Consider the following 15,000-nt stretch of genomic DNA (forward strand, 5'->3'; position numbering starts at 1 on the left):
AACTTAGTTTAGCGTATTACTCTACTCTGACACAAAGTACATATTTCACAGCACTTCTTAGCTTTAACTTTTGAATTTCTGAAATACTACAAAACAGTCGATGAAATCCCTATGTATTCTCTGCCTTGCATTCATTACCTTAATGGGAATCAAAATAAGGAACAAGTTGGCAAATTCTGAAATAAAATATCTGTTTATAGATGGGTACTTCAGTGCACGATTTAATTTGTAATCCACAAAAAACAAACGAAAGCGAGAGAAAACAAAGGGTCATTTATGTTCTTGAACAAAGAGGAGCACATCGAAACAATTGGGAACAATGATTGTCTACCAGTGTTCATAAACTATTATGGATTAAATAATTGATGAAGAGACACCCCATCTCTTGAGAATCCCCGTAATGTTGATCCTGGAGTATTTTCGGAAGTTAAAGCACGACAAAGCAATAGTTTCAAACATATGAACCGAAGCAAATCCTATTCACAACATGCTTCTCGACCACCAAAAGTCAGGTAATAGAAAAAACCCTTCACATTTCGTCCATGAAACATCACCTTTCACCACCACCAAACTTTTCCAGCGTATATTCTCCATTGTATCGCACGCTTTCGCAAAAGAACCAGTCTGATGAAGCAGATCTTTTAGCCACCGAAACCACTATTGCCGTAGATAAAAACTCATCCTTAAATGAAATTTCGTAATTTCACTTCGTTCTTTCTTCGTTAAAATCGGTCGAAAATCGAATCACACAACACTAGCAATCCTAAGATACGAATGAACAAATATTCCAGACATCTTATTCCCTCACTGTCATCTTTGTGTAGATCTAAAATCACTAAAAGGTGATTTATGGCGACGAGTGTCAAAACATAAGGAAATGTCTTTTGCAGCAAATACGCTTGAATGCTGTAATCATCAAACATAAGAACATTATATTTATGGGATATTTTATTACGATCAAATGGAAATAAACTATATAAATAAGAAAAAACAATACAAACAAGAACGAACATGAACTAAACAAACACTAAAAACGAATGTTCAACAGCTTGTGCTTAGCCATACAAAACAACATTAACAACATGCAGTATAATTCAATGAGATCAAACCCATCAAAAGAGTGCACACGATTAAGATTATCATAATCGCTTAGGCATCAATAGTTTTTGATGTTACTAAGATGTGGTTGCACGCCGAATATAAATATTCCAAGCTTTTTATTCTAGGCTATCACAGCTGCGCAAACATTTTGAAGTTGCCTTTACGGTAGTCCACAAATTACCCCAAACCATACATGGAAAATATTCGTATTCTAATAACTATTACAAATTTACACTATCTATGCATCGGCGGTTGTCTTGATTGCACTTTCTGACTCAGCTATCACAGAATCATCTGCTTTTTCAATCTTTTCAGATGTAACAGCAGTTGCGCTACCGGAAATTGTACAGTCCATTGGCTCATCTTCTATTGTTTCTTTCACATTTTCGTCCTTAACTTCCTCACTTTCGATGACTGCATCATTTCTACTTTCATCTGGAACAAATTGTCTGCAATTTGATGAAAATGTTACAAAGAAAGACTATAAGGAGTACTACCTCAGATATGTAAATGAGACTTAAATCTTCAAGACCATTTGTCATTCACAGTGCGTATTTTATAACAGTAGTCACAATTTGACCTTCTAAACAGGTCCGGAATATCACAGAGTTCTTTTGATTCATTTGGAATTTCCAAAAATATATTCCACAAGCTTTGATACCATCGAACCTAATGCCATTTCATACAGAACTCACGAAATGAATTAATAAAGCATGAACTTTCTCACATAACTCACGATAAAGACAGTGCAAGAACCCTGATATTTTACTCTATCTGAAATCATTATGTTTAATGAAGATTAGCATAACACTGAAAAAGAACCTTTTCCCTTTTTATTAGAGACGGCTTCCTCTTCCTTAGCTTTTTCTTCATCTTTATCTTTCTCCTCTTGTCCTTTTTTTGTATTTTTTTCACGTGTGACTGTTTCAGACATCGATTTCCTTGATAAAGCAGCAAATTTTGGCTGTATCCCGGAGAGCTGCTGCCCAAGAGTAGGAGTAACGAATGGACCAGGTGGAGGTAATGGACTTTTCCCCGATGCTGCCTCCGGATCACGCGTTGTTAATCGACTTAATATCCTACAAGAGGAAATTACTATTTACTTTCCTTTCACATATAGTGTAACTAATAAGAAGACTTTTTTTCATAGAAACAGAAGAAAAAAAGTGAGAAAAATAATCAAAAACACACGCTCTTTCCGTCATCCCTAAACGTTCGGTTACAGGACGCAACCGTGCTAGTGTTGCTGGCAATCTTGATACATCTGCTTTCATATCTGACAGCAGTTCCTCCAACTGATTCAATACCTAAAAAATGATTAAAAATGCCACATACAACTTCCTACAAAACAAATCAAAATTTCAACTTTGAGTTTCAGAAGTCATCCAGTAATATTAAACGAGGTCATGACATGCACTAGTACCACTTGACTCAAGTTCTTTAGTAATGATGCATTCTTCTGCTGAAACTTACAAGTACAAGAACCAGGAATGTAGTACATCTAGTGTGATAAAGTCAGCATAAGGCCCTTCAAGGAGAGATAGTCAACTGATATTTATAAATAAAACTTATCTTGTGCAATACTGCACTTGCATTTTTGCTGCCTTGCATACCCTCTCTAGCCAAGTGTTGATGGCTTTCTGCTAAGCATTCAATATCCGCGAAGCGTTCATTTAGTTGTTGTGTGCCATCTGTGTTAGATTGCGTTAAATTCAAATACGCTGCTCGTCGCAACTGTTCTTCAATAACTAGAGCCTGTTCCAAGAGCTAAAATAAAAATCAATTGATATTATTCATCAAAGCCCCTGCATGATGTAGTTTTACAAAATGCTAGTACATTTGGTTTAAAAGAAAAAATCTGCACATGACTCAGTGACTGAATTGAATTCCAAATGTTTACCTTATAACGTCTCTGCAAAAATTTATTCTTTATTTCCAAGAAATTTCCCTTCCCTTGTTCCGTGCGGAATGGTTCATTGATAATTGAAAAACGAACATCATTCTGTAAATCTTGATATCGCCCATAACCATACCTAAAATTTGAAATTATGATATTAAAATATTTCAACTGGTTGCGAAATAGTCACAGCAATTATTGTACTAGTTGTTCAAATCTTTCATGTTAACATTTCGTAATATACAACCCTGAGCCAAATAAAATATTATAGGTCTGTCTACGTCGTAAACTGCTCTACATCCGATTCAACTCCTTCTATAAAAACCTCTTTTATATTAAATGAATTTAATGGCCCGAGCCGATTTATTACTTCCCTGCAGATTGCCCATCTGGAAATTCCGATATTCCATAGTATCTGAGCAATCTGACTGATTTCATGAGTCATACAAAGATTCTTTTGATATATTGAAAGCTGTACAAGCAAGTCGTAAAACACATACGTGATAATTCCCGCCAGGAGCCAATAATCATGTCGACGGTGCCAAATTTCAAATTCATTGCCAGGTACAGCCGCTTTTTCCTCATTCAACCACAGCGTATGCAATTCAGTAAAGCCACCATCAGCAATGTTGAATTTGAACGGTGGTCGTGGACCTTTCAGTTTGGGAGTTTCCTCCTCGCCTTCTTTCCTGATTGTTCCAGCTTCTTTGTCATTTTTTATATCAGTCTGAAAATGTTTGAATTCAAAATTCAGCAAAGGCTTCGCTTGCATTACTCATTAGAATAAAAAGTGCCTCAGATTCGCCTTTAAATCAATCATGTTTAAAAACTTGTCCCATTGCGCCTTTGCTTACTGCCTTTTTCCTCATAGCAGTATACCACAAGCAGTGTATTTATTTATCAAAGTGACCATTATTTGATTGTATTACTTGAAAATCAAACTGAGTAGTCAACATTGTTCGTTTTTCTCGAGTCTTTAAGTTAATAGTTCCATCATGCTTTTCGAGAAAAAAATCATCACCGGCACTAGAAAGGATTCATATAACTCAAGAAAATCATAGATATTATACTTTGTCGACGTTTTCTCCCGATGCAGCACTTTCTTTCAGAGCAGGTGTGTTACTTCTACTTGACGTTTTCGAGCCAGCTTTACTGTTCGAACCTTCTTTTTCACTTTCAGTAGTTTGTGATACTCTTCCTCGTGCCTCTGGCATTGACCACTCACCATTACTTGCTTCAAATTCCTAAACAAAAATTCAAATAAAAGTGAAAAGAAAATAAAACTTTTTCGCATGACGTGACATTTTAACACGTAAACTGAAGATAATAAAACTTTCAGAATTCCAGTTTATTCTATTTTTTAGAGAACATCAATTCCCCAACCACTGCAGCGATAGAAAAAAAGAAACTTTCCCAGCACCCTGAACAACGAAGTGTGAAATGAAGCTTAATACTCATACCATATCTCTTTAACAAATGATGGTCGATACCGACAACGAATCTTTTAGATAAAATTTTATTACTGACAAGCACAACCATATTATGAGACATGAACTGCTACGAAATGCATGCAAGGAATTTGCCTGGACTTTCTTTCGGATCAGTGACATAATTCCAATCCGAGTGAGGACATGTTGTCGGTTCAAACCTTCACGAGGTACACCATCATTAAATGATTCCTGAGAATCTGCTCCAGGCTCACACAAATGGCGCATAAATAATGACGTGTATGCTTTAAATGCACGCTCCGATTTACCCTTAAAAAATCCAATTCTGTGGGTGCTACTTCGATTTATCAAGACTTAGAATTATACTTTCTTATTTTTTTCAAGTATTCCATGTCTCTTTCGATAATTGATTATTCTTCCTAACAATTCACTGATAAGATATTGTTTCTATCTGAACTCTTGTCAAAACTTCCCGTAATTTTCTAACTCAAAAATCCCAGAACATACCTTCAAATCTCGTACAAGCCACTGTGATTGGTAAGTATCTTGCGGAGGCATGCCCCAGCGCATAACTGCATTATAAAATGCTCGTCGTTGTCTTGGATTGAAACCCAAAACCTGAAATGGATAAACCATGAGGATTACAAAGTCTCGTACAAAAATCACTGAAAACCTTTAATAGTAATTCACAACAAAACATGAACCTGACACAAAAGCTGCAATAAGAACTAACCTCCAACTGGCCATTTACACGTGCAAGAAGTGGAGGAAGTTTTTCATCACCACGATCACGATGGCGTTTCTTTCCTTGTTGCGTGCTGTCAAATTCATCATCCTCTCCTTCACCATCTGAACGACCACTATCACCACTGTATGAGGACGAAAAATCGTCATTATTTGGATTCATTTGTTGCCAATCTTGCTGCATATTTTCTGATGCATAATTAACCTAAACACCAAAATACTGATTAATAAAAATCTAAAACGATTTCTCTGAAGAACGTGACATGTGATACTTAAGCCAAGACTTGATAATTATAAATTACAAAAAAATAATGAAAATTATAAGAGCAAATTCATACATTCGTCATCGCTAAAAATAAAGCTAAGAAAGTAAGCCATTTACGTAGTATAATTTCAAAATGGTTACTTACCTGCTTCCTAACACGTTTTCCTTTACCGAGTTTCTGCGCCTGCGTTTCTTGTTCCTGCTCGTAATGATGACGAAGAAGTTTCTCCCAGTAGTCTGGATCTGCTTCTTGTGCTGCTTCTTTTATTACTTCGGTTTTATCCTGAAAATTTTCAGTCCTCATACTGTGATAAACCGAATTAAAAAAAATTTTTCTTTTGTGAAAGACTGCAAGCAACTGAAACGAAATCTATCGTTAACACCTCAATTGCTTACTTCATCCTCAAGCTCTTCCTCATCAGCTTCTCGAGTGGTGTATTGCGCAACTTTGAACGAAGAAAGATATTCATTACTCCAGTGTTCCTTTTTCTCGCCTGACTTTTCCTTGGGATCGTCAGCAGACCGATCTAATAGCGCATCGACTGCCTCGTCGTCCCAGATAATTTCTTGTTCACTTGTTTTCTTCTCTCCTTGTTCACCTTCCGCAGCCATTGTTTCATCTTCCTTAAACTCCTTCTAACATACAACAGCGCTACAGATATTAATTCATAGTTTCAACGAAATATGCCATATAAAAGCATGCCCTAATACAACCTGAAATAAAGAGCATGCCCTAATACAGTCTGAAATAAATGTATAATGTTGCATGATATACTGTTTTGAAAACTAGAATTCGTAATCGACATAACCAAAAACCTTGAAAAGTTCTTCTGTTCCCCAGCGCAGTACTTCATCCAGTTCGCTTTTGCTCATAGAAGGCCCCTTCTGCCCAATTCCAGCGCGAACAACAAGATGAGTCAGCAACATCTTCTTTTTGGCAACTGACGTAATTCTTTCTTCAACGGAATTTCGAGTAACGAAACGATAAATCAACACTTTTTTCTGCTGCCCGATACGATGAGCTCTGCTAAAAGCCTAAACACAGAACTTTTTTATTTAGAAAGTAGAAAAAACCGAACATGTTTTAAAGCATGGAATTAGGCTTCAAAGAAATTACTTGGATATCATTGTGTGGGTTCCAGTCCGAATCATAAATGATAACAGTGTCAGCTGTAGCCAAATTAATACCAAGGCCACCTGCTCTGGTAGACAACAAGAATACGAACTGCTGCGCATTCGCGGCTGCAAAAGATATATATTCATTCATAAGATGAAGTGGTAAATTTAAAATAAAAAAAATTAGGCAATGAACTTCGAGTGGCAAAAAACCCCTCGCACATTAGCATTTACCATTGAATCGATCAATTGCGTCTTGTCGCGCTTGACCAGTGATTGAACCATCAATACGCTCATATTTGTAACCTTCATTTTCACAAAAATCTTCCATGATATCCAACATTTTGGTCATTTGGGAAAAAATTAGAACCCGATGTCCTGGAAATTATGACAGTATGAAAATGGTGAGTAATTTTCTCTAAATTAGAATAAATATCCAATTCAAGCTTACCTTGTTCTTTCAGTTTTTTGAGCATTTTCTGGAGCAGTACAAATTTCCCTGATGCCTTCACCAGCGCAGTACCTTCATAAATGCCATTTTTCAATTTTGGCGCTTCTATACTAGCTTTAGGAAATAAATAGGGGTGATTGCAGCATTTTTTGAGATCCATGATAATATTGATAAGGGAAATTTGCGAACCGCCTCCTTTCGGACTTAATGCTTCGAAATTTCGTGTCAAAATATTCTTGTAGTACTTCCTGAAATTGCAAAATGTGGAATCATTACATTCCAAAAAATCAACTCTGAGAGTTGTAGCTTACTTTTGCATTGGAGAAAGCTCCACACGGACAATAAGTTCACTCTTGGACGGCATTCCCGATAACACATCAGCTTTCAAACGACGCAACATATGCGGTCCCAACAGAGAATGTAGCTTCTGAATTTGATCTTCCTTCGAGATTTCAGCAAATTCATGAGTGAATGAATCCATATCGCTGGAAAAGGAGTTTAGAATGATCTAATAAAATTGAAATACAGTTTTGCTAATCAATCAGTATCTAAATCCAAAAACTTACTAGAATCTGTCAGGTGATAAGAAATTTAGTAAGTGAAACAATTCCTCCAAATTGTTCTGCAATGGAGTACCAGTAAGAAGCAATCGATAATTAATTCGGAAATCGCGCAAAGTACGAAAAAACAACGATTGATTATTCTTCAAACGATGCGCTTCGTCGACCACTAATCCAGCCCATTCAATAGATGACAGTATAGACTAAAAAAGGAAATAGCTTAAACGGTTTCATTAACACTAGTGTCATGAGTTTACTAGTAGACACTCTACTAAGTGCCCCAATCAGTGCTCTCCATATAAAATAAAACCTTTATACTGTTTTGGGATACAAACTCATAAACCCGAAAATATCAAATAAGATTCAATCTGCATCATAAAACACAATAGCTAATTCACTAAATGTAGAATAAAAAATGGAAAAAAAATCACCTTATCGATATTAATCAGTTCATATGAAGTAAGCAAAACATGAAATTTAATTCCCTGATCAGTTTTCAGACGTGAAGGTTTCGGACCACCTCGAACGGCACCTTCGATGAATGAAAACTCATGTTCCCTGAACAGTAAGACCAAGCTGAATAAGACTTTTTGCAAACTTACTTGACCGAAAAGAAATCCCCTCAAAACAGACTCAGAGTGTTCAATTATTATTTCTTAAAACACCTTGTTGTAAATCATAAAATGAAATAACTTTATGTTAACAACTATTTTAAGAAATGCAAACTGTATGTTCCTACATACTTGTTGATCCAAAATATCTTTTACAACCACGACATATTAAAATATTTAAAGTACAAGGCTGTTCAAACATACCTGATAACAGTACGACTATCTTTATCACCAACATATGTTACAACATAAAAATCAGGGCACCAGAATTCTGCTTCTCGCTCCCAGTTTATTAGTGTTGAGAGTGGAGCAGCCACCTGAAAATATGCTCCGTAACAATAAATATACTGTTGCATTACATTCAGCTGATTCTTTTCTAGCTATTTGTTCATCATCTTAATGTAATTTCTATTAACCTGCACCAGAATTGCCACTAATCAGTCGACTCTTTAAATATCTCTAAGATTTCCTTAAATTACAAACGAACCAGGAATGGACCACGTGTATGCCCTTCTTTCACTAGTGAATATAGGAAAACCATTGACTGAATAGTTTTGCCGAGACCCATCTCGTCGGCCAAAATCGCATCTGTCCCCTGTGACCAGCAGTGTCGCAACCAATTGATGCCTTCCAGCTGGTAGTCATGCAACTTACCACCTGTTTCTGTTATGAAATCCGGTTGCGTTTCATATTTCTTTCGAAGCTGTAGAGAATAATATAATATACTGATGAATTATAAAAGAATACAAGACAATAAATGCATAAAATTTGGGTAAGACGAATTATAATGCAACAAAAAGTTATACGAAATGAACAAACATCTGTTTTCGGTTCCTTCTTTTTCTTTTTTTTACATTCTTCTTCCTCCTCGTCGTCCTTGTCTTTACCTTCTTCAACTTTCTTCGCTGCTAATTTTTTTGCTATGTGCTTCGGTAAAATATCTCCGTTCATACGCTGCCTAAGTAGCAAAAGTGAATAAAGAAAAGCAGCAATAAATAACTGTGGGCACGATGACTTTTTTTAAAGGTTGATACTAAGGTTTGAAGTACAGCTTTCAATTTCGAACCGATGGGAAATGTTTGCAGCGATCTTTTTACTGTTATTACTTCGCAGTACATATATTCAATTTCCTAAATTTAAATGATTTTGCCAATTACCGTAAAACAACATTGTGTTTCGAGCCTGTTTTAAACTATACGAGCTATTGAATTTATACTGAAAAAACTACCTATGTGCCCAATATTTGATGATAGCATCTTCATAACCCATAATATCGAAGTCATCACGCTCCCAGGTAGCCTGCTCATAAACTAACTCTCTCCACTTAACCAAATAATCAAACTGCGTTTTCCCATATTGTACGTGATTGATGATTCGTTGTACTTGCATCCATTCCGGTTTGATGCCTGAGTTAGACAAGTAATTCTACAACTGCCTTTCAAAGAAAATTAATATCAAGATGTCATCAAAGTGTGCTGCATTTCCCAGCTGGTGGTAGAGTGACTCTATACCGAAATGAACATGCATGAATTCTCTAAGAAAGGCTGACTGTGCCGGCCGCAAAATTCTCTCGCTTGAATTAAAGATGAAAGATTATTACTCACTAAATGCTTACATTAACACAATCTTAACAAGTAGATTAGCTTATTCAAAACTGTTACCATAACGATAAAATCGTTCTTCAAGATTGTGAGGATCATTTTCTTTATCCTTTTTTTCGATTTTTCCACTTTGTAGATCTTCCTGGCTCCCATCATCTACTTCAGGAGGTGTCTCCGGATCCATTTTTCTCCAGTACATCCGAAGAAACTGAAAAACATTAAAAATCATTTGGTACGCAGCTGTAATGAAAATCAGTATAAAGTAATTGTACCTGCGTAAAGTGTACATCGAGGACCATTTCATTCACCCACTCGCAATGCCAGTAACTCATATATTTCCATTTTATGAAAAGTTCACGTTCTCTACGATTTGCGAGTTCCTTAGGAGGCTTCAGAGCTATTTTTCGACCACTCTCTTGTCCTTCTAGTTCCTACAATCATATAAAATATACAACCACTTTACAGCTAATCCAAAACGATCCTATCCGTCAGTTGCGTGTGAATGATATACATAAAATAATCAACTTATATAAAATAGCATCTGACATACTGTGAATCAATGTTCAGGAACTGCCAAGAAAAAACGTAGTCAAAACTTACCTTTAATTCTTCTTCAGTCATTGGTGGTGGATAAACAATTTCAATCCACCGCCAAGAAAGACATTTTTCAGGACGATTCTTTGGTTCTGGGCACAAGCAACGCGGACATGACCAATCACCTTCCGGTATTTCCGTTAGTGACGGGTTCAAACAGTAGGCATGATACGAACTGGGACATGTATCACAGCACAACAACCAACCTCCTTCCTATAAAATTCAATTTTGCTTCTAAATTTCACATTGTTAAGATATCAAGGCCTGAATTTTATCGAAAAACCACCAAAGCACAACCTTGCAAGTACGACAGTACTCCATATTTGTAGTAACTTTCTTTTCCTCTTCATCCTCTTTTGGTGCTCCTGTTGATTCACAGGTTGGACAAGACCAACGCCCTTCCGGAGGCTCTTCCATGTCCGGATCTAGACAAACCATGTGATAAGCTTTCGGGCATGTGTCACATAATATTATCTCTCCTCCCTGCTGACAAACTTCACAATAATCCTGATGATCCGTCTGCAATGAGTTACCGTTAGTATCGCTTCTCTGAAATAAGAGATTATTAAAATATTAAAGCAACTATCAGGATTTGCTAATACAAAGCTTATAATAATACAACTAAAAAGAACGAGTGATAAAATATACAAACAGTTACAAACCTCATATCCATCTTCGCCTTTCTTTTTCTTTCCCTTTTTCTTTGCTGAACGAGCTCGTGCAGCTCGACGCTCTTCCTTTTCTCGTTCTTCTTCATCCAACTGTTTTTCATGCTCTTTCAACAGATGCTCAAATTCTTGGTCACTATCTTCTGCAATTCGACAAGTAATTAAATTTATATTTTAAAATATTTACTACGAAGATAATCACATTACCAACTTTTCTATAACTTACATCTCAGCATGCCCATAACTCGTCTTCTGAGTAGTTTGTCAAATCCCTTTTAAATGATGTTTAATTAATCTAATCTCATGACGAAATCCACTACCATGATGAAAACTACTTCTGAAGATATTCTTAATTTTTTTTGCAAACCAGTTTCAGCTAGATACTAATTTCACTCACGATTAATGTCATCATCATCATCGTCGTTACGTCGCTTCTTTCTAGCACTTATTCGAATTTTGATCGGTGCAACAACTTTATCACCAGATGTTGATGAACGTGACTTCTTCACTGAACCAATCGGTCGCCCTTGCGCTGCCATCTCTTCCTTAAACATACAAAGACATAGCAGCATAAACTAAAACATAAAACCCATGCGAAATGGATTCAGCATTTTTCACATACGTTTTGATGAAAAAAGTTGGTTTTACAAAAGTAGAATTCGACATAAAATTAGCTATATGAAGGACTGAGAAAAAAAGTGGAAATTTATCCCAGTTGAAATTCATGTGTAATATATTAACTTCATTTATCCGGAACCAATGATTCTGTATTTTATGAGATACTTAGAAACCCGCCTGGAATTCTCGATATTTTGCCTGAACTAGCTGCTGCAACTTTGTAAAAAGTGCCTTCGGATTAGCAGCTTGCAATTGTGGTCTCACTCGTAATGCAAACGCCTGAAACTGACTGAGAAGCATTGGATATCGAACATTTCCGCATAAAAGTTTCCAATCATAAAACGCTTCGGCAAAATTTTCTAAACTTTAAGCCTCTAGTACTGAAATTTTATTTCCAACACAACTGCGACCGAAATCCTACAGAAAACTAGAATTAAAACGAAAATTACCTTTGCAGATGTAATTGAGTTGATGTCTTCCTCTGTGAAATTATTTGGTACATCAGTTAGACCAAGCATTGTGCAAACCTCAGCCGAACTGGCATTTGGTTCAACAGCACTTTCTCTCCTTTTTTTAATCGCCCTTTCTTCGAACCTTTTTTACGTTTGGTAGAACGAGAATGTTCTAATACTGTAAATTAGAATAACTGCTAAATGATAAAATTAAAGGAAACACAATGACGATTTACTTTTAATAACATCAAGTTTGCGAACAGTGGTTTCTACTTGAAGTTCCAATACGACAATCTTTGAGGATCATAACAGGAAAGAATTGTTTGAGTTATATGGGTTATTTTTTTCAGAGATTACCGATTTGTAGGCATAGTACTTTTCTTGTTGAAATGAATAAATATCAATGATCTAAGATTACTGTTACGACCGGAATGTAAAACATCTTTACGTATCCTAAACTATATAAGTTTTTATCAGAGGGTTGTTCACCTGAAATAACTGGAAGCTGAACAGAGAGAAACATGGTAATGTTTCATTTGAAGTATAAGCAATACATTGACAGTATGAAGTTTCAACAGAAAATTTCAATATAACATTTTTATCCGCCCCTTTCCATTTAAATATGATTACATTTATGTATGTATCTGTGTGCGTGTGTGTGTGCAGGTATGTGTGTGTGTGTGTGTGTATGTATGTATGTGCGTGTATATGTGTGCGTGTGTGTGTGTATTTTTGTGTGTGTGTGTGTGTATGTGCAGGTATATCCCACCTGAAATAACTGAAAGCTGAACAGAGAGAAACACATTATTAGATAGCAAGGTATAAAAACCAACCATTTGTTTCTTCAGTAATGTCTTCATCATCATGATCTTCTTCAGCAGCATCACCTTCATTACTCTGAACTGAATCTTCTTCCATCGCTTCTTCTAAAACCATTTTACATTCTATCATTGTCGAAATGAACATTTTTCAACACGATAACGTAATTCTTCCTTCTTTGTTCATTATTTAAATAAGACTTGTTACTGTCTTCGCTTTTAGTTCGCATTTCGCCTCCACGAAATCTCAGCCACTATTCAATTGGTACTAAACAAAACAATTACGGTTAAAATCATAAGACTCTTTCCGCAGAAGCAACTAATAATCATGCGTGATACGCAACCCGACTTTCTGTTAATCCTCCTACAACTGTTTTAGAAGGATGGTGAATTAGTTGAGGAAGGAAGTTACCATGCGGAGGCGATTGGATATGGGTGGTTTGTTCCATTTCCTCGTCCGACATCACTCTCTATTTGATTACCAGGTAAATATTTCGAATGGTTGGTTGGAACACTGAAAACAAACGAAGGCATCGTATTGTGTGGGGTAACAAAAACGCAACACTGCTTAGATTTATGCACGGCACGAAAATATGATGAATCACACAGGCTCCACTAGACATTAGACACCTGAACCTCGGTCTAAGCCTAAGCTTTCCCGATTTCCTCGGTCTGAAGGTCTTTCCATCGCTGGCATACAAGTTGACACCACTAAAGTACCACGTCGATGAGCCGTCTAGCAATCACCTCGTAGCCTACCGGTAATTGCGTAGAAGATGGCAGAATAGAAGTGTTAAGTGAAGTTTTCAAAAATCGATAACTGGAGGGAGGGGGGAAGAGGAGAGTGGGTAGGTTGCCGTGCGGGGTGCCAGCGGGTTCCTATCGAGTGAAATGCACGAAATCGAGCTGCGTGCATCTTCGTGTTGTCGTCAGTGGTCGCTTGGAATGGACAAGACTGACCGGGTAGATCAGAAACGGGGGAGTTAGTCGGGTGAGTGATGGCGGACTGCCATGGTCGTGCATCGACAACGCGAGAAGCAGGGGAGAAACGTTTGATTACACGGAGGGTAGATAACAGATATGCAAGTAGCGTCATAGACGCAGAGCAATGCAAGTTCGAGTCATTCAGGTCGATGTCAAAATGGTTTGAATTTCAGTTCATATTCCTTTTTTTCACGAAGATGTCTTCCCACCTCAGACATCACCCACTCGCTCACATGTAGTCAGAAATTCGTGGAACGATTGTCGGTTGAGTGAAATACCTTATACTGTTGCTTACATAAGCTATTTTTTGTAGTTTTTCTTTTCCTCTCTCCTTTTTCTGCCCCTTATTTGATTAATCATCAGAAGATGATGCTAACCAATACAGCCATCTGTTAACCGTGCCAACTCGGAAACCGGGAAAGATGAGTATCCAACTGAATTTATCCTTCCTCTTGATATTGCTACTAAGAGCAAACCAAAAATCAAAATGTACGGGAACAGCCTCAACCTAACTGCTATCTTTAGATTGAGCCTCATTGTCACCTGCATCTTGTCACCATAAACAATAATAAGAGGAAAGAAACGATCGATATCAGTAGGAAGAATTCTTCGCAAAGGTTGAGGGATACGCATCCATCCATTCACCCATATTATCTAAGCAAATCGATGGCACTACCCTTCATAACGTGTCGATCGATGGGCCACAAAATCGGTTAGCAAATGCGTTAAACATGAACCGAGACGGAATGGATCTCTGCAGCTAAAGTGTTATCGACATCCGCTTCTTTCTTCACCTTTCATTTCTTATTTATTTATTCGGATAATGTAGTGGTAGTGGGACACTAAAAATTCAAGAAATCCCGAAAAAATCTCGGGATTCTCATCCTTAATTATAATCCGAGAGACATCTATTATTAATCCGGTTGGAAAGATATTCAATTCACGATGTAAACAAGCAACTCTTGAAGAATGTTATGGAGAAAAAAGGACACTTGAATTTCCGAAGGAATTGAACTATAAACAAAATATGTCTGATTGAATCGCAATTCTGAATCCTGAAGGAATAGAAATA

The 15,000-nt window shown here is 36.8% G+C and overlaps 3 protein-coding genes across 3 annotated transcripts in view; all 3 read right to left on the minus strand.

The window, feature by feature from the left end:
* The window catches only part of LOAG_08700 (hypothetical protein), a 3,741-nt gene extending 3,053 nt beyond the window's left edge, over nucleotides 1-688 (minus strand). Inside the window, exon 1 of the mRNA XM_020447774.1 lies at nucleotides 555-688. Within this exon, the coding sequence (XP_020302032.1) occupies nucleotides 555-594 (40 nt within the window). The 5' untranslated portion in view covers nucleotides 595-688. The remainder of the gene's footprint in view (nucleotides 1-554) is intronic.
* Nucleotides 689-1,339: 651 nt separating this feature from the next.
* LOAG_16860 (LET-418 protein) lies at nucleotides 1,340-12,192 on the minus strand (the record flags this gene model as incomplete). The annotated part of the gene is made up of 31 exons (XM_020449518.1): nucleotides 1,340-1,536; nucleotides 1,924-2,180; nucleotides 2,293-2,408; nucleotides 2,686-2,868; nucleotides 3,002-3,134; nucleotides 3,499-3,725; nucleotides 4,069-4,242; nucleotides 4,582-4,755; nucleotides 4,954-5,064; nucleotides 5,180-5,395; nucleotides 5,601-5,738; nucleotides 5,852-6,079; nucleotides 6,272-6,490; nucleotides 6,573-6,697; nucleotides 6,806-6,949; nucleotides 7,023-7,270; nucleotides 7,334-7,507; nucleotides 7,589-7,785; nucleotides 8,014-8,140; nucleotides 8,398-8,510; nucleotides 8,681-8,896; nucleotides 9,013-9,151; nucleotides 9,422-9,599; nucleotides 9,855-10,002; nucleotides 10,067-10,225; nucleotides 10,395-10,601; nucleotides 10,686-10,937; nucleotides 11,051-11,199; nucleotides 11,454-11,601; nucleotides 11,852-11,953; nucleotides 12,124-12,192. The coding sequence occupies 31 exons, from the start codon at nucleotides 12,190-12,192 to the stop codon at nucleotides 1,340-1,342; spliced, it is 5,268 nt and encodes a 1,755-aa protein (XP_020306940.1).
* A 334-nt stretch (nucleotides 12,193-12,526) lies between these two features.
* Nucleotides 12,527-13,408, minus strand: LOAG_16861 (hypothetical protein; the record flags this gene model as incomplete). The annotated part of the gene is made up of 3 exons (XM_020449519.1): nucleotides 12,527-12,615; nucleotides 12,960-13,052; nucleotides 13,357-13,408. The coding sequence occupies 3 exons, from the start codon at nucleotides 13,406-13,408 to the stop codon at nucleotides 12,527-12,529; spliced, it is 234 nt and encodes a 77-aa protein (XP_020306941.1).
* Between the last annotated feature and the right edge of the window lie 1,592 nt (nucleotides 13,409-15,000).

The sequence above is a fragment of the Loa loa genome, assembly GCF_000183805.2.
Source record: "Loa loa unplaced genomic scaffold supercont3.24, whole genome shotgun sequence".
NCBI lineage: Eukaryota > Metazoa > Nematoda > Chromadorea > Rhabditida > Onchocercidae > Loa > Loa loa.